Genomic DNA, 19851 nt, shown 5'->3' with positions numbered 1-19851 from the left:
TTCTGATCTACTACAAAAAAAAAAAATCCAAGGCGGGTGTGGAATCATGGTCAAATTACGTGTACATGCATTTACTTTTTTGCCTGGAACTACACGTTTCCTGTAGAAGTTTAAATTAAAAAAAAAATAAAGTATGCTTGGAAACCTGTCAAAACCTCTCAATCTCTTTGCTTTCATCTATCCTGAAGAAGTCACCTTCACATTCAGAACACGTGCTCAGGGAAAGAATGTATCTAAAAGTATGTACTTTGCAGTATGTGCAGGGTTGAGGGAAGGATGTCAGCACGGATCTAGACAATTACAACAGTAAGACCACACACTCTCATGTCTCTGATGGTGGAACAAAGAGCATGTGCTCCAGAAAGATGACAAACAGACCTAGGCAAAAAAATGCTTCTGCATCTCATACAGACTAAGAGACGTTTAAGATGCAATATAGATTTCGTGTATTTGGGTCACAGATGCTTGACAAGTTTTTACAGGCAGCAAATGCCCTAGCATATCTGCTACATTTAATATTAAATTTCTTTTTACTAGTATAAATTATCATCCTTTGCATTAATAGAACTACAGAATTTTTAGGAACTACAGCTCTCCAGGAGATCATTTCATTCTTCACCCTACCTCAGGGCAGGATCAGTTCTGCTTAAATATCCGCAGCATCCCACAGTACTTAATACACTCTGAACCTAAATCAACATCCAGTTACATCTATGGAAGAGACACTACTGATCTGAGTCAGGCTTTAGTACATTCCTAGTTGCCTTCATTCATTGCTGCAATGCTGCCCCTTCTGGGAAGAGCATGAGAACCACTTATTCTTGCATAGAAACCATACTGCAGTTCAAAGAAAAAAAAAGTTTCCGAATCTGCAGGGGAACCAAATCCCAACAAATTTGAAATAAAAATAACATGTAAATCTTAAATATTAATGAAAATATAATTCTTGGTGTGAGTTCTCTATCACTTGCAATTGAGAAAGCATGGATCCTTAATACAGCTTAATACTGGGCCCAGTACTCCCACAAGCACTGCGCAGGAGGTCAGCCAAAGCTATCATAAGGCTTAGAAGGCTATGAATATGCAAGCTGGAAACACTGAGGCTACCTGATAGAGCTGCTCGCTGGGAAAATGCTACAGGATCGTAAGTGATCCCAGCTGTCACCCTAAGCTGTCACAACAGTGTCCCACATACAAGAGGAGAGCAATGGGCTGGTGGTGACTTAGGGGCACGCTTGCCACCTACTGGTCAGCAGCTGCTCATCACGCTTCTAAAATACTTCCCCAGTATTTGTCTAATCTAGTCCATCATGTGCAGGAACCTTTCTGTACTATCAGCACAACACATCCTCTTCTCGTCTGCAGCATTACTCAGACCAATAAAATCCTGGAGAGATCCCAACCCAATCTGCAAGAAGATCTTTGCAAAACCAGCTGTGGTCATGGATGATTCCCAGCTGCTGCTTGCTGCCTTTCCCCCATCCTCTTTCCACAGCCTTCAAATTCCACTTGTAAACAGGAGCCTGAAGATGCGTATTACAGCTGGCCATCTTAGCACTGACGCAGGGTATATAAAGGTATGCTGCAGTCTCACCAAACCTATCTAACCTATCTCCCATTCCCACTTGTTCTCTTGAAAAGCACTAATGTTGACACTGCCAACTGTTGCTCAGCAGGTATCAATCTTGCCTGTTAAGTGCATCAGCCTGAGCTCTGAACTTGTACTGAACACTGGCCTCAGTAAGAGTCTTTGCTGCCCAGGAAACAAACTGAGGAAAAGGGCAGGGAATTCAAAGCCCTATAGGTTGCTGGCTGGAACTTAAAGACTGGTGCCTAGGGCTGCTTGAAATATTTCCTTAAAATTTCTTTTGAACGGGAAATTGGATTTAACACACACACCTCCCCTGTTCCTCCCTAAAGCTGTCTACTTTTGCTTCAGACACAATCTGAGTGGTTTGATTGCATTGTGCTCTCATTCTCCTGCATGGTCTGTAGCTTCCCTCTCCCACGGAAGAAAAGGGTATGTATCCCAGGAAGCGCAATGGCCAGGCACTTGTGATGCATTCTCTCACAGTTGGGAGACATCTCTCAAACCATGACAGGAGCTACTGCAGTTCAGGTGAGTTCCGAGGCAGCATTACCAACCTGGATGAATCAGGTTTTCAACAAACATGAGTTACCACTGGAATTTCCACTGGAAAAGTGTGCTTCCCTTTCTTAATGGGAAAAAAAATCTAGTCTTTTTTCTTCTTAAACGACTCTATGTGGTGGTACATGGGTCACTGAAAAGTTGAAAGTGCCTGCTGTGAAAAAAATAAAATAAAACCTGGTCTTCGTTTCAGGCCAGTGCCTAGTAACATCACAGAATTACTACTTCTGCTAATACCAGCTGACACCTTTGCACTTAGTAACCTATGCTTGGAGAAAATCCTCCAGTAGAGGCTGGCAACAGAATGGGAGATGCTTGTCTGATAATGGTCTATGCCATCATCATTACAAGCATAAATGGTGGACCTCAAGGCAGAAACACAAGTCTCTGGCTCCAAATAAACAGACTTGTCATAAACACATGTTCTGAAAGTCTTCAAATATGGAAGAATAAATCCTGAACTCTCTGTGATATAAAACGGGAAAAGCGATAGATACTCATGACATTTTCATTACTGATGGCGACAAGGGATTAATATACCAGTACCTGTTCCATGCCAAAGAGAAACTAAAGTTAAATCCAGTCTTGCAAAACACTAATCCTGATGCTGAATACTGCATGTGCTATCATATGCCAGTGAAACTAATGGAAGAGGAAGGTGCTCTCTACCTCACACAACCACCCCCTTAAAGTGAAATTAATCTTCTGCACACCTCAGCTAGCTGACACAGACTTCTTTTATAGCCAATGAGAAGCAACAGGGAGCCCTAGAGCTCAGACCATATGAACAGTTTTGGACACCTACAATAGGGTGGGACAAATTACATTAAATTGAACTGAGTCTGTGCATCTTGGTTCCTAGTTCCTTACTTTCTATAATTATGCACCAATGATAGCGTGGTAGGATGCAAATAGAGGCAATTCTTGCTTCTTGGCAAGATAGACAAAACAAACTTTTTTCACCGAAGATGAAGGATGGGGAGCCTGGCAGGGGGAAAGGCTATTCTTGCCACAGACTGGAATATGACAGAGTGTGGATCCAGAATGGAAATCCAAGGCAAGAGCTTGTTGTTGAGCTGATGGGATGGACTGGGATGGTGAGTGCTGCTTCTGAAGAGGCAAAGCTTTCCCTGCCAACAATAGGTACTGCCCGATACGCCTAAACTCTTCTCTCAACATTAAGAGCCTTCGAGGGCTCTGGATCAGCTCTGACCATTCTGCTTGCTCTAACACCTAAACACCAGTATGACTCTTTGTTCTTTTTTGGGTATTAAGATAATTTCACTATTGTTCAGAAAAACTGAACAAAACACAAAAGCCTTTTTTACTGACCATATATCATTCTTGTCACACCATGTGATTTTGGGTGGAATGTGAAAAGGGCTTTTAGAGTTCTGCCATCAGTTTCTATGAGAACCTGCAGCCCACTGCATTTCATTCAGTTAATTTCTAATTATTAAGTTATATACTTAAGGAATGGTCTTGTATGGGCCTAGCTAATTGCGTAGCATTATAGACAGCTAGGTATTTTTGTGAGTGAAAAATGAATGAGCTGCCCTACAATAAGTAATAACCAGAAATTTGGACTGAAGCCCAAATTCAGTAATAATTTGTTTCACTAACTTCTCTGGAGTTTTAACGTTTATTATCCCTGCTACTGATTTTATTATTAAAAATAAAGAGTCATGCAAAATTATTTTAATATAGATAGATCTAACCTTAAAGGGAGTTAATAAGTTATTTTACCACAGAACAAAAAGAATAGATTCTACTTCTGGGGCCCTATATCCCCTCTTAGATATTTCCTATGTATTTCCTACATTATGTTCTACAACAAAACACAAGCACAGGTTACAATAGTTCCTCTGTATAGATGTCTCTAATTCCATAAGAAAACATTATTTGGGTTTTTTTGTCATATATAAGCTGTTATTAAGGGTGTGTAACACTATTTATATCACAATGATTTTAGCAGAAAGCTTAGATCTGCAGTTTAAAATCTTGAATGTATTGCTCTAACTATAGGGAGACTTTCTCCAAGTCTTGGCTTGCAAAGCTTTGACTTGAGCTATTTAAGAAGAAGAAAAAAAAAAAGACTCTACTTGGCAAGAGCTTTAATTAGCAGAAATTTCCACGCTAGGAATATTATTCTGCATGAGCAGAAATTGCATAGCTCTTGCCTCTAGATGCCTTAGAGATGCCATTGATGGGCAATATTCAGAACACGGGAATTATGTGACCCAGTGCTAATTTGAATTCCTTTACCAAACACATTTTTATTTCATCATCTCAGCTGCATAAAAGAGTCAAAGTACCAGAGCTTTAAAGACTTTGAATTCCTGCTGTTCTGCAATAAAATAAGGCAAGAAATATTAGCCATCCCTGGTTGATTCTTTAATTCTTTCCCAACAATGTCAAAGTATCAATGTCCTACAGGTTTTAGTGCAGGTTAAAGACTGATACAAAGTGTATGCCTGAATAGGAGTTTGGAGTGAGTTAAGGAGAGAGAGAACATTTTAATGGCACATTGGTCCAAAATAGCCCAGCTTGTTCCTACCTCCTGCTGCCTCTTCCTCCTTTTCACAGGACCTTGATTGTATAGAAACAGTAGAGACAAAAACCACAAACAACAAAAGGTTTGCTCACACCCCCACTGGAGGTCATGAGCATGCTACCATGAGGGGGGGGGGGGGGGGGAAGCATCAAAGGATGATTTGCCTTATTTATAAGCAAAGATTAATTAATAGGAGGTTTGATACTTTAGCAACGTACATTTGGGCAAATTTGTATTTGCAAATTGTTCGTTTCATACATTCAAGTGGTACAGAGCAATGTGGCCTGGTGCTAATTTTAAAAATGAATCAAACCTTTCTTTGCCATGATCCAAAAACTACAAACTTGTGGTTCAGAGGCTTTCAATAGTATCTGCTCAGATTTGACACTCCAAGGTTAAAAAATCACAAAAGAGTTGTGTTATACAGAGCAACAGTAGCTTTTTCCAACAATTTTTCAATTATTGCATTGTATACTCTCCAAGAAAAGTAACTGTCTTGGCTACCAGAGGTTAAGCTTTAAAAAAGGAGGCAGAATGAACGAATTCCTTTAAAATATACCACTCTCCTTATAGGTTGTCTTTAAAACTGCTATTCATTATAGTAGCATTTATACCGGCTGCGTGGCTATAAACTATGATTCAGAACTACCTGTGTCACATGATGAATAAGCGCAACATGCACCATTCACTTTTAAATCAACCCCCTCCGACCTAAGCCATATAAATCCTTCAGAAATTCATACCAGTATTCTCCTCCTTCAAATCACACATAGAAATAGCCCAATGACAAAAGTTTACCCATGCACAGCACCTTTAACCCTTACTATTTAAGTATCTGCTTGGAATTATCAGTGACCCTTGTTGCACTCTTGGCTAGTTCACACTGAGTCTTCCAGAGTGTGGACCCACCGGGGACTTCTCTTTTCTCCGGAATCTTTGAAACAAACACTATTTACAGCGTTGCCCTCCCAAGACAGCACTGCCAGCTCTGCCGAACCAAACAGAAAAGACCCCTCCACTTCTTTCTGCACGTATGGGCGCACACTTTCCTTCTCATACTGTCCCTGCCATCCACCCACACTCCCGTCCTTTCCCACCGCCTGCCTGCCCGCTTGTTATCTATTTGCTTCTATCTTCTAGAAATTATTTTCAAGTCCCCCCTCCCTGGCGCAGGCAGCCAAGGTGCCGTCCTGCCTCAGCACTCGCTGCCACAGCGGCGGCGGTGACATGTGTCTCCAATCAGCGGCTGTGCGCTAATTATTTTAGATCTTTTCCCCGCTACGCTTTGAAGAGCGGGGAAGCCCGACGCTGGCGGAATGCAGCATCCCCTCCCGCGACTTCCCCCCCACCCGGACCCCTGGTGCTGCCCCCGCAGCCCCGTTCCGCCGCTCCCGGGCCGCAACTCCTCACCCCCGGGCCCGGGGATTGGCCCGGCGGAGGCGGCATCAGCGGCAGCAGGGGGGGGGGGGCCGCCCCTACCCTCCCTTCTCCCTCCCTCCCCGGCCCCGCCGCCCCCTCGCCCCGGTGCGGCAGGGCCAACGGAGAGACCCAGATGCAGGCAGCGACCGAGCCGCTGCCGCTGCGCGCCCGGCCGCCCCGCCGCGTCCCCCCGATGGCCGGCCGCCTGACCTGCTGCCTCCTGCTGTGGGCCCTGGGCCATGGGGGCTGCCGCTCGCCTGCGGGGGAGGGCGCCAGCAGCCAGCCCGCCTGCCCCGGCCAGCCGCCGGCCGCCCGGGACTCGTCCTCCCCCGGCCGCGACGCCCGCGGGGGCTCTTCGCCGCCCCCTGCGCTGGGCAGCATCGCTCAGGACATGGTAGCTGTCCACATGCTTAAGCTCTACGAGAAGTACAACCGGGAAGGGAGCCGGCCCGGCCACGGCAACACGGTCCGCAGCTTCAAAGCCAGGCCGGGTAAGACGGGCCGGGCGCGGGGGGCACCGCGGGAGCCCCCTCGCTCCTCTTTCGCTCTCAAGTGACGGGTTTGCGCCGAGGCTGTCATTGACTGCGGGGGGTGTCACGCTGGCTGAATACTGGGGGGACCCTTGCTAACTACACGGACACGCTGTCTCCCCTCCGCTCTGCGGACGGCTTCCCACCTTCACCGGCCCCCTCCCCCGAGAGTATCTGCACGAAAGTATCTCCCTTCAGAAAGCCTCCGTGGCTGCGGATGCAAACCATCGGCAAAAGAAGCGCTGTTCCCAGTGCACAACGCACTGGGTCGAAAGTTCTTTTCAGAGATACTTGGAGCATAAGGCTAGTAGCGAGGGCTCCAGCCGCCGGTCCTCTCCTCCGGCTCTTCTCGCAGGCTGCCCGCACAGTGTCCGCCAGGGAGAGTGCCGCCTACGGGACCGCCTGCAACCGCTCGGCAGCTTAAACGCTTTGCACTGCTTAAATCTGAGAGGGGAGATGTCTGACCGCCCTCTCACCAGCTTTACTGGGCTTGATTATGAGGGTGGAAGAGCATATATACTGCGTCAAAACTAGACTTTATTATGCCAGTCTTACTTCAAAATAAGAAAGAGGAGGTTTGTGTAGTTAAAACTCTTTTGTTATCCTTTGCCAAGGAAACCCAAAATAGCTTTTCTGGAAAATGTCTTAGGTTAACTCTTACAGACTACAACTAAGATCTTAGTTCTTAAAATAAGAATTATATCAGTTTCTGTACTATAATTTTTCTTAGATTGCCAGAAATATCCATTTTTTTATAGGCACATCTGATAGATGAATTCACAATTTGCTTTTGTGAGTTTCAAACAATTTCTCCTACATTTAAAAGTCTCATGTACAGAACACAATGCAGCATACAGTGTTTTAGGGAATGGTTACTATAATACTGCACAATAACTCATACTCTCTAGTGCACCCCAACTTCATTTCTATCCTATGTCAAATGTAATATTAAAAAGTAATCACATTCAAGGAGGAGGAGATCCCATGGAAGGGTAAGTGGCTGATGAAAATGTCTAGGACTTAGGACATAAAGCAATCACAGACATCTAGGAGAGAAATAAATTGTCATGCTCTAGATCATTAGCTAGCAGCTGCTCACTAACAGGGGTTAGGAACTTCCACTGTGGATGGTTATTCCATGACCTCCTGCTATCACTCTTATTTTTCTGTAAGCTGAGCAGCTGATACTGGCTGCTATGCAAGGCCCTGGTCCACAAGAGTGATTTGGGAAGAATGCAAGGATTGTAGTATATTCTTCTTATTCATTTTTCAATTAATCTGCTGAACAAGTTACTTGCATTCAAGTGGTTTAAATTCTGGTTTAAAACAGTAAAATAGCAGCATTTTCTACCCACAGATAGACTGTACTGAACAATTAAAAATCAATATTTTTCTCATCTGTCAGAACACGAAACCAAGGCAGAGATGCTTGGAAGTAACTTGTCTTTCCATGCAATGGAAATAAAGCACGCCTATGTCCAAAACTCCTGCCTCCTCTGTCCCATCTGTGTACCTTCTCTACTGGATCCCATCTATCCCAGTAACATGGCATGAAAGCAGAAGCTCCTCTGCATTATTCCCTTGTTATGGCAATAAATTGTGTTTCTTTGTAATTTATCAACCTAGTGATGAACAGTCTGAAATGAACCATAGAATGACACAAGATGCAGGGGGGAGAAGAACCTTATCTGGTAGTATGTTTTTTCCTTATATCTCCTCCAAGAAATTCTAGTGTTTTCTTCTGAAAGAAGAAATAGGTATGTTGTTCTAAGAAGACATGTGGAATGTCTGTTCTTTGTAAAATACAGATGATAATTCTGATCCTATTGAGATAAGCAAAACAGACTACATGTACAATAATTTCCTTTTCATTATCCCAAGCAATGGACTTTTTTTTTTTAAACACGTACCTTTCATAAAATCTGTAACCTTCTGTTCTTACACTGCAGCTTAAAGCTGTTTGTCAGGGAACACTCAAGCATCAGTATTAGTTACAGTTGTCAAAATGAGGGTTCCAGAGGTGCGAAATGTTGGTCCAGACCTAGTTTGCTCCTTTGTCATATGTGTTATTGAGGTCTGCTCAACTACACAATTGTATTGCCATCCTATATATCCCTTACAGGGTATAGATGGTGTTGACTGGGTTACTGAATATGTAATATTTCCCCATATTCAATGTGAGGCACTTGCTATATATATATGCATGTGCTATTTGCATATGCTCCAAATACAACTTCTTCATGTTTCTCTAGCAGTACTTATCACTTCAGGAAGAGTGCTTCACAAACATCTGATCACCTCCTCTCAGCTTACCTCTACATATGTTCACAAGAGTTCATTATTTCTCTGCTAAGGAGCTGAGAGAGAATCTATTAACTAATTTATCAAGTTTTCTTTTTTTTAGGTGTTCTCCAGTTTTCAGGGAACTTTTTAGCTTTAGAAAACAGCACCAGTTGTCTGAAGTTAGTTACACAGTCAAGTCATAAGTGGTTTGTGACCAAATGTGAAATACTAAGTTATTGTCCAACTTCACCTATGTTGCTGAGATTGGGGGGAATTAGTCTTTATGGCAGCAATCTGCTGCCTAAGCCATTAAACTTCCCCATAAATCGACCCTTGCAGCTCAGGCTCATTCCCTGAACAACATCCATCCTCTGTGCTAAATGAAGCAAGGGCCTTGGTGAATAGTAGAAAATAGTAGCCATTTAATTAAGACTATATCATAATGCATACATGCAAGAAAAGTAAACCAAGATTACCAAGGGAACCATAATTCTGGCCTCTAGAGCCTTGCTTTAACATAATTTCATAGCTTAAACTATTTTAAATGTGGTTCTCTGCATATTTCTTTCTCACAAATGTGTTACCAGAAATACCATGTAAATCTGTTTTGCTAATCTTCATTTACTGCAATGCAACATTCTGTGTGGATTACCTACTAAAGGCTAATATTTTCTTTCCTTGGCCACTTGCCTTTTTTTTTTCTCTACCAATCTCTTGAATGCATCCTCCACACATCTTGCCTTTATTTCTAACTTGAAGCTGTCCACAGTGACCAGAAGTAGATAAAATCAGTAAAATATTAACAGCTTTAATGTATACAGCTAGTACAGCTCAACTCAGAGTAGACCTGGAAAATATAACAATGCTTGCTTGACAGGCTGGTAAAAGCCTGAGTGAGCTGATACAATATGATAAATGTGACTATGCTCAATCCAAAACTCAAGTCTCCTCAGTTCCTACACAGACTGTACTTCCAGGCTTCTGGCTTTTCAGTAGCTGCAGACTCACAGATTCTTATTCTGTTCTACACAGAATTTTGACTTTTGAAGGGTTTGTTTCACTCTAGAATGCAGAATTAATTTAGATGAACTAAAACTCTCTTTCTCTGAGCTATCATTACAAGTTACTTTCCCATCTGAAACCCCAGGACTCTGGTGTTTGAAATGCCTTTATCCCAGCAATGCACATGCTTCATAGTCATATCTATAGAACTGATGATGCTTGGAGCATTCTACTACTAAAAAAATATTAAAAATTTCAACTGCACACAGCTCAGGTGGGGAGAGGCAGTGGATAGGCTTCTTCTTTTTAAAAAAAAAAATGCCTTCTGAAATGAACAAACATTAATAACAGCCCGGTGTTTTAAAGGAAGTACTACGATTATTCTCTTCCTTGGTCTGAAAAACAGGCTAGCAGCCTTGTGAAATTTCTATGCTTCAAGACTTGAATAGAATCTAAACAGTATGAGCACCTGAGCATAAGGCTAGTGTTGACTGAAAGTTTACTGATACAAATCCTGTCCTGAACTGACAGAAACAAATAGGTTCTCATCACAGAACACCATTTCTGTTAGCCTCTCTGCCACCTATGAAACAATTATGTGGGCATCAGTACAGGGTATTCCGCTTCACTGCATCAGGAAAAAAATACAGATGGTGTAGATGGAAATTGCACACTTGAACATTTGTATTTTCAGACTGTCTATGTGGGCCTGGGATTAATGAACATCCTAACCTGTCGTGGTTTAGTCCACATGATGGTTCTATCCAGCATGAACTGGAAGACAGCAAGCACCAATTTAGTGAAGTGTAGCACTATTAATTTCCATCTTTCAAATGAAACTGTGCTTAAAAGGAAGAACATTCTGACAGGTGGCAGTTAACAGTACTGCCTTTCTGTTGTTGCCAAAATTTCTGTGGCTTGTCATCCACAGTGCACTGAAAAAGAAACCTAAGCGTTTCTGGGAAGACTGGCTGTTGGGTTTGTTGCGTTTTGTTTGGTTTTGTTTTTTTTTTCTCCCTGCTGCCAGAGAATTTCCAGGTCTGTCAGGAAGAGCTGCCAAAGGGTTTGTCCACTTGGGTTAACTAAAGATGCAAACTTACCCACTGTAGTCCTTTGATGCATCCTAAGTACCAGTCCGAGCTTGGGAGAACAGGAATCACTTCTTGGTTCTGCCAACACTTTCCTGTATACTTTTGAGCTAGTAAAAAAAAAAAAAAAAAAGGCAACTTTTCACAATGATAGACTGTGAAGGCATGGTCTTTTGATTCTGGGATTACATTTTAACACACTAAGAGAGGTTTCTACTGTTTAAATAAACATGGTTTAAACAGTTATTAGTGTAAAATTGCTCATCTTCCTTGAGAGGAGGGTAGAGATGTAACCTGAGCACAAATTGTTCAACTAGCTAAAAAGAAGTTATATCAAATGGAGTTTGAATTTTAAGAGTCAGCTCCTATTTAACAGCAGTTGTCACTAACTTCAAGCAGATCAAAACACAAGTCTTGGAAACCAAGTAGGTTTCACAGTGCTTTAAACAAAGCTCATACATGGTGTATACTGGAAAGGAGGATTGCTCATAAGAGTAATGGCCCCCATACTGTGTCGCGCTGCTTACTTCCAGCTGTCTTGTGAAATGTCTCTTGTGCACTGTTTACGGATGATGAACTTCATATGCTGTTGCCCAGAGTAAGCACCCAGACATCTTTCAGGAATCTTTCCAGTCAGCTTTAGACTAGACCATCTTGAATATTAACTGTAAACCTGGTTTTCAGCAAGTATACTGAGTAAGGTCCCATTCTGAGCTCTGCCACAGGCAAATTGGATACCTGCTCTGAGCTTGACTTTATTATAAATGAAATAGAAGCAAGGATTGCTTTTCTTGACTGCCTCTAATGAAAGGCAGTCTGAAACTGAAAATCTCTGGGAAAAGTTTTATTCCTCATGTATACAAAAGGAGCCTAGTGTGTTGGACACTCCTGATGTTATTGTAATATTGCTATTAAATATTGTTAGGGTTTTTTCCTCTTCTTATTCACCATAGTTTTAAGCTGAAGTGACAAGTTCACTATACTAACTGATTTGAAGTGGGTAAGTGAGAAGCAAAATTTGATAATCCACTTATATAGGAATAAGAGTTTGACTATCATTTTTGGTCTCAGATATTTATCCATATTTTCCTTGCTCTCTTGCAGAATTCTTGGCCCAGAAGCCTTTGTACTGCTTCAATCTGACATCCATGCAGGATTCAGAGATGATCCTTGCTGCCACTTTTCACTTCTATGCTGACAAACGCCCTCGGCACCGGGAAGTGTTTTGTAAGCGGTCCAAGAACTCATCCTGCCGCCTCCTTCACCTGCCTCCGATCCTGCGGCTCAACCTCATTTTCCAAAGCATTCACCAGAATTCTGCCTATGGACTAGTGAAAGGGAACATCACTGTGTTTCTTCAAAGGCGAGGGGCTTGGCATGCAAAGGACGTTTCACACATCATAAAAGAATCAAAACGGGCTGGAGAGCTCATCCTCTGTGCTGAGCTTGATTCTGGGGAGAAACACCAGGGCTTCCCTGAACAGATCACCAGTCATTTACCTTATATACTGGTTTATGCCAATGATCTTGCAATCTCTGAACCTAACAGTGTGGCAGTCACCCTGCAGCGTTATGATCCATTCCCTTCCAATGACGGGGACCCAAATCTATCCCCTAATGCTTCTACTGATACCCGAGTGAGGAGGGATACATACCTCTCTAGCTCCATTCAGAACAATGAGTTGCCAGAAGTAGATTATAACAACAATAAATACAACAAACATGACATATGGGAGAATGCCTACAAGTCCTTGAAACCAAAAGCCTCACGCAAAGACAGAAGGAGAAAAGGGCAAGAAAATACAGAAACACTTACAAAGTCTCAGGTGCTAAATTTCGATGAGAAAACAATGAAGAAAGCAAGGCGAAAACAATGGAATGAGCCAAGGATTTGTTCAAGAAGATACATGAAAGTTGACTTTGCTGATATTGGCTGGAATGAATGGATCATATCTCCCAAATCATTTGATGCCTACTACTGTGCAGGGGCATGTGAATTTCCAATGCCCAAGGTAGTATGCCTTTTTGTTGTTGTTAGCTTGCAAACAGTAATCTACTGTTCTGCCTATCCAACTACTTCTTTAGTTAGATTTTCCTTTAGATTTTTATGTTTTTCACTGTGTTCTGTTGCCTTGTTCAACCTAAATAATTTAAGCAATATCGTTTCCATCAACCTATTCGTCAGAGTGCAAAAAGATTCCAAGCTATCTTTAAACGTAATCTGAAGAATAAGAAAAATGTCTCAGGCTTGTCTTACAATTTCTCATCTTATATCTTGAAATCGTAACGTAAAGACTTCTGGAGCTTATTAAAATATGGTTACACACACTAAATCATAAAACTACCCTGTTGTGGTAGCAGAAGTATAAAGTATTATATGCTAATAATAAAACAAGCTACTGTATCAGAGTATTTCTTAATTCCACTGGTAATACCTTAGGAGAAAAATGCAGAGTAGAGACACTGAGGTATTTTTAACTTTAAGAAACTGCTTGTCACTTTGAAAATAAGAATGCTGGTTAAGCTGATATTTGTGTCTCAAAATTCTCTGGTGCTTTTTTAATTTACTAAATTCTTAAAATTAAGATAATCCTGCTGGAACAATGAAGTTGATTTACCTTATGTGTCTGGAAATGCCACTTAGCTGTCTGTAACACCGCAAAGCTAGTATACTGAATTCCTCCTATAGAAGCAGTGTGAAATTTGCTAATAGAGAGGCAAACATGAACTCCTGCTCCAATGGAATTTCGATTTGGCCCATTCTCACTCACTTGCTCTATGGCAAGAAGTAGAAATCTTGGCAATCTTTGTAGCACAAGAATTATTGGCATTTTACAGGGCTTTCAAGTAATGGGGGAGGGGAGGATTTGAAGCACTGCATAACCTGTATGCTTAGAAACTGTAATTATTTTGCAATTCCACCTACAAATGGCCTGATTATTTATTCTACTGATATTTTTGCATGTGGTCACTCAGCACATAAATAATGGATAGTGTTTTACAGCAGAGAATTTCAAAGCTCTGAGACAAGAATCTGCCCTACTTTACATACAGGGAGACTGATGTATGTTTGTGTGGAAATAAGTAGTGTGATTTCAGGAAGAGTAGATATGCAGGCTAATGTAAGTCCACGAACAGTGGAAATCCAGACGTCACGGTAGGGTGTACAAATCTGACCACATGTTCTTGTGTAGCTGGCCAATGCTGAACCATGTATACATAAATTGATACATGGTCTGGGAAAAATTAAAGCTTGCACAGGCTCACATACAACTTCACTTTTTTGTTGTAATATAAAGAGATCATGCAATGCTATCACCATTTAATTTATCCAAAACAAAACACAGCCTGGGAATATGGGTCCTCTGCCATGGTCCCACAGTCTAATGCACCACTCATACATATACAAGCAAAAAATAAAAAAAAAAAAAAGAAGATATATTTAACACATCTGCCTTCTTGTGAGCAAAACAGCACAATACAAAAGCTGAGAGAACCAAAAGAGAATGGATCAGTTTCTAGCTGGAATAGTTAAATAAGCCTATATTGCTGACTTATTTAATGTCTTATCTAGAAATACTACTTGCTATATAATAAAGATTCCCTTGTAAATCAAAACCAGGTATTTTAGTTCTCATTTTGGTACTTGTTTTCTAGATAAATTAATGTGTCTGCACTAGCATCTTGGTGCCAAAAAAAAAAACCAAACCAGCCAAACAAAAAAAACCCAGAGAAATTTAAATCAGAGGTACATAGATTTGGGGATTTTTGGTTTGACACATTCTGATTGGGTTTGATTTGGAAGAGGTCCACTTTTTGTTAGCTTTGTATTTTTAAGAGAGAAAAAAAACAGAGACAATTCCCAGTTGTAACTTTTTAAAATGACTGTTTCCAAATGAACAGAGATAACTAGGACATCAGCATGAGTGAAGCTTCAGGTCAGAGCATAAGAATTGCTACGTATTATTGAGGAAGAAATAGCTTTTGTTCCTGCATATATACCCTAAGTCAGGAAAGCATGCATATGATCTTGGCATTCCTAAGTCAAAGGCCAGATTAAGGCTATTCACAAAGACTTGGTCTACACAGTCAACCTGTGATGGGCAATAGCTACCTTATTTCCAAGGTACTCTTTTAGAACTGTGGAGGTAGAATTATACTTCTATACCTGGCATGTTGAGAATCATCACATTGTATGATTATCTTTTTAAAGTATCAGTACATCACTCTGCACATTTACTTTAATAACTGCAATTCTTGATCTAGATACAAAACAACCCTGGTACAAATCTTCTCATAGCAAGTTCACCTACCTTACTGCTGAAGTTCTTATTCCCTGAACTGTGAGGGGGAAGAGTAGCTTATATGGTTAATAATGGCTGGCTGCACTGCTGCATTTGCCAAATAAATGCTGGTCTTATGTGTGGTAGAAGTAGGTGGGAATATGTCCTTTTCCTGGTCTACAGTAATTAGAATTCTCTTGATTTCATCTATGTAAGTGTTTCAGTTCATGAGTTTCTATTTTGAGAGTTGAATTCAAACCTGAAAACAAAACTTTCCTCAAGCTAAGAAGTATTGCTTATTAAGATAAGGGGTGTGGTGTTTTTTGAGGGGCAAATTCATGATAAAACAGACTTCAAAAGGGGTGTAAGTCAGGCAGAAGGGGAGGGTCTTAAGTATTTCAAACCTGCTGTTCAATTGCTTTTTGGCTACATCACCATGCTTCTATTTTCTGAGGCCCAAAATGTTCCTGAGCTAGGATTGTCCTAGAGGTTAAGTAAGAGCAGAACCTGGCCTGCTGTATATAACTTAGCAGCCAACATTTAAAACATTAGCACTTCCTCAGTGCCATCACCACTGGGTATTCAACTCATTATTTCAAGCTTTCCACTTTAGCACATCGGTACAAAGGCTAATGTGAAGCCTAGCCCATGATCACGGAACGCTCGTGCAAGGTTTCCAGAAGGGCTGGAAAATTCGGAGCCTGGTTGGATGTGGAATGGGTGTGCTGTCTGGCTCTGCTGTGGATGCAGGGCTCAGACAGCCAGATTCTGTACAGACTAATAGTCCATAATAACCATTTTTCTCTATAAGCATTTTTGTGTATAGTGTATACACTTTCAGGCATTAGAAACCTAATCAGCGCTGCTGTCTTCATACACAGATGCTCACACAAGACTTTGTTCACATTTGTTCCTTGCAGATATTAGAGACTGCACAGCTGGAGAAGATCCTAGTGGGATCTTCTGCAGGTTCATACCCAGGAATCCTGTAAGTCAGTAACTGGCACTGGGGGCAATGATGGCTCTCTGCTGCATGGGGTCAATAAATCCTGTTTCAATAGCACATTGGGATCTGTGACTGTTTCAAATACCAATATGAAATAATAAAGGTGCTAGGAACCCTTCATGAGGTTTTTCATAAAGGTTAAAGTAAGAACTTGATTCTAGAAGCTCTAGTTCTTTCAATTTCTAAACTCTGCAGTTGTGCACGAAAGCTACTTCTGTCTCTCTCTTGCTGTCCAAATTTGCTGACAGGGCCAATGCGGGTAGAAGCTTATTTCTACTTCACATAGCAGCTGTGAGACTAATTCACTGCTGCCTGTCTGTGGACAGCTTTGAAATCTAAAGAGGAAAGGTGGCATGAGAGACCAAGCTGTTGCTGATTATGCCAACATATGCTAATTACAGAAAGGCACTTTCCAGGATTGGTCACTTGTTGGGACTTGGCTATAGGGATGCTGTCTTGAAGCCCCGGAGGATCAAGGATGGATTTCACAGTTCCTCCTGGTAATGGCCCAAATGAGGTCGCTTTAGTTAAGGAACATCTGAAAGCCTTAATAGCAATTAAGGTTTGGATCTGATTTGCTAATATGTTACACTTAAAGCAAACGTATCAAAACTGAATTATCCTAAAATATATCTATCTCCTTTGTTATACCCATGGACTACATAACTTTTCATGTTGAAATTAAAAATCATCTTTTGCATATACTCAATTATTATTTGAAAAATAGAGACGATACAGGAGACATTAATTCTTCTCACTTGAATTATCTGATTCCATGCAGAGGTGTGCAGAGTCCCTATTTGTTGTCCCACAGATGTCATTTTCCTCCTGATATACAGCTATGTATCAATAGTGATTAAATATTTCATGTACCACACCTGCCAGATCTGTGCAGAAAACTCATGAAACTGTAGCAAAAAGCCTGATAGGATTAATACCATTTTCCTGCTGTTACTGTACTCATTTGCTGGGACAGTATTCAAGTATGACAACTGAACAGGAGTCACTCAAGCTTCAGCCTCAGTGGGTTGCATGCCATATTATTGCCTCACGTAACTGGAGCACATGCATCCCATGCTACGCTGAGGCAATGGCAAAGAAAGGCTGTCACTCCGTCACCAGTAAACCTGTGCTTGACTGCATGTACCTCAAGCAACAGAAGTGGTGAACACTGTTTAGTACTACTCAGTTGCTCAGACGAGAAGGGTCAAGTGTAGCTTGTGAATAAAGGCTTAAAAAAAAAAAAAGTCACATTTAACTACTAAACAGTATACTATTTACATATCTTAACTTTTTCCTTTTCTTATTCTCACTGCTGTTATGCCTAATGGCTGCCTCCTCTTCTCAAATATTTCTCATTGTGTTGTTTACTGCATCCAAAAATCAATAGTACAAATAAAATTGTGGCTCAGTATGCTGAACAGTATATAGATGTAAAGCTGCTGTGAAACCTCACTTCATACTTTTCCTGCCCTCACAGCCTTTTGTTTTCTTCTCCCACTTTGAGGCTAGCTCAGCGGGGGGCAAAAAAAGCCTGGTGAGGAAGGCAGAGGGAAGCAGACAAAGGCTACAAGTATGCAGTACTTGTTTGTCCCGGGGTTATGATCAGAAAGATCAGTTTGTTCAACTATTCTAGACTGACTCCTCCCTGTGGACACTACTTCTGGAGCACTCTGCTCTTTTAAGAGAGTAATTACTCCAGGAAAAAGTAACTAATTCCAGGTTAGTGTACATGAGGAAAAATACTACTGGAAAATAGGGACAGTTATTTTGGAAATACTTAAGAGTAGCCAATTTTCCAAGACAGACAAGAGGTTAAGAAAACGAAAGATAACATCTTACGACTAAGTGTGCCCCGGCTTAGTCCTTTTCTCCTGCATGCCTGCCTCCAGCATCTAGTAGGTGCAGTCAGGGACATTCATTCTTCAGGCTACTGACTGCAGGCTGTACCACCAGTGCCCTCCTCTGGTATTTATGAAGGCAGCATAAGGAACACAAAATATCTGTTGGATACACCCTAGGCAGGAAAGGTGGAAGCGTGAGGGACTGACTATGCTGCGTGGTCCTGTGACTCAATCACATATATTCACTTTTTTTTGAGAAATAAAAGAACAACTGTTGTCATTTTCCAAGTCCATCTGCAAAAGTGACTGCTCATAAATGAAGCAATAACTATTTCCTTCTCTGTTCCAGATTGTCCGGCCATCAAATCATGCTACAATCCAGAGCATCGTAAAAGCAGTAGGAATCATTCCCGGCATCCCAGAACCCTGCTGTGTTCCTGACAAAATGAGCTCACTCAGTGTCCTGTTCTTAGATGAGAACAAAAATGTTGTTTTAAAGGTATATCCCAATATGTCGGTTGAAACTTGCGCCTGCCGATAAGTTCATACAAACACAACTTTAACGAGACCTACCCGTCCTGCCTGACTACACTGGGAAAGTTGTAAACAGGAAAAGAATCCACTTGTGTTGATGAATGAACGCAAGCCAGCAATTCCTCTACAGAAAGCATGCGGAGAGACTAAAATGATACACATGCTCACCTGGAAGGATATGTCTTACTGTCATCATTTGTCTTTCATATTCATCTTCCAGGAATTCAGTACTTTTACAAATATCTTCCTAACCCATCTAGCCAAGACACCTGGTGTTTAGTGAGAAATTTAAGTGTAAAGTTTTCCATAATCGAAGGACTAAAATATGTTTTTATATGCTATTTTTCTGACTATTTTATCTCTTCAGTTAACCAAGAGAATGGGAAGTGAACTTGCAAAGGCAGGCTTATTTTAGAATATCAATTTTGTACACAAATCAAAACTTTTTGCCTAAAACACTCATACTCTTAATCTGCATATTTATACGGAAAAATGCTGTAATAAAGGGCTTAAAATGTATATTTTCTTCAGGATGCAAGTATAGTGCACTGCATAAGCTTTCATATAAACAGTATGTTAATATAGCCATTTTTGGTTACCCTTCCCTAAAATTTAATTTGTTCAACAAAAGACATACGTAATATCCCACACTTTTGGTTTGCTGGATAATTTCAGGTTGTTAAACATATTCTCTGAGTAACACATACTATATAGTAATATGTTGAAATACTAAAAATAAAATAACCAAGATTTATATTTTTGTAAATTATACTTTATATCCTCTAGATTGTTACATACTTTTAACAAAAGCTAATAAATTAAAGGTACAGTAGTATCTAAAAATAGTTGAATTGTCTTTCTATAAGTGCACTGTGTTACATTCTGTTAATTAGATGGAAACATGTAAATACATGTTAAGCTTGTCATAATGCACGTCAATAGATTAAAGACAGAAGGGAATATTATGGTCATCTAGAGTGACCTCCTGCATAGCACAGATCAAAGAACCTTGCCCAGTAGTTTCTACACCACACATTATGGAACTTCTGTTTTGAACTTGGGAATGTCTTTGAAAAACATGCATAAATTTGGCTTTAAAGATTTCATGTGATAGAATATCTCTACTGGACTTCAGGGAGTTGTTCCAAAACTTAGTGCT

General features: G+C 40.9%; 1 protein-coding gene across 1 annotated transcript; it reads left to right on the top strand.

Annotated features, from left to right (window-relative positions):
• Positions 1–6315: 6315 nt before the first annotated feature.
• Positions 6316–19323, top strand: GDF10 (growth differentiation factor 10). The gene is made up of 3 exons (XM_068399387.1): positions 6316–6613; positions 12130–13037; positions 18508–19323. The coding sequence occupies exons 1-3, from the start codon at positions 6316–6318 to the stop codon at positions 18697–18699; spliced, it is 1398 nt and encodes a 465-aa protein (XP_068255488.1). The 3' UTR covers positions 18700–19323.
• Positions 19324–19851: the final 528 nt, after the last annotated feature.

Source organism: Nyctibius grandis, chromosome 4 (genome assembly GCF_013368605.1).
Source record: "Nyctibius grandis isolate bNycGra1 chromosome 4, bNycGra1.pri, whole genome shotgun sequence".
Classification (NCBI taxonomy): domain Eukaryota; kingdom Metazoa; phylum Chordata; class Aves; order Nyctibiiformes; family Nyctibiidae; genus Nyctibius; species Nyctibius grandis.
The sequence above is the reverse complement of the archived record's forward strand: the minus strand, read 5'-3'. Positions and strand labels throughout refer to the sequence as shown.

Coding starts and splice junctions, on each gene's coding strand:
- GDF10 (XM_068399387.1), top strand. CDS start 6,316: ATGGCCGGCCGCCTGACCTGCTGCCTCCTGCTGTGGGCCCTGGGCCAT. Junction 6,614..12,129: donor CAGCTTCAAAGCCAGGCCGG/GTAAGACGGGCC, acceptor GCTCTCTTGCAG/AATTCTTGGCCCAGAAGCCT. Junction 13,038..18,507: donor GTGAATTTCCAATGCCCAAG/GTAGTATGCCTT, acceptor TCTCTGTTCCAG/ATTGTCCGGCCATCAAATCA.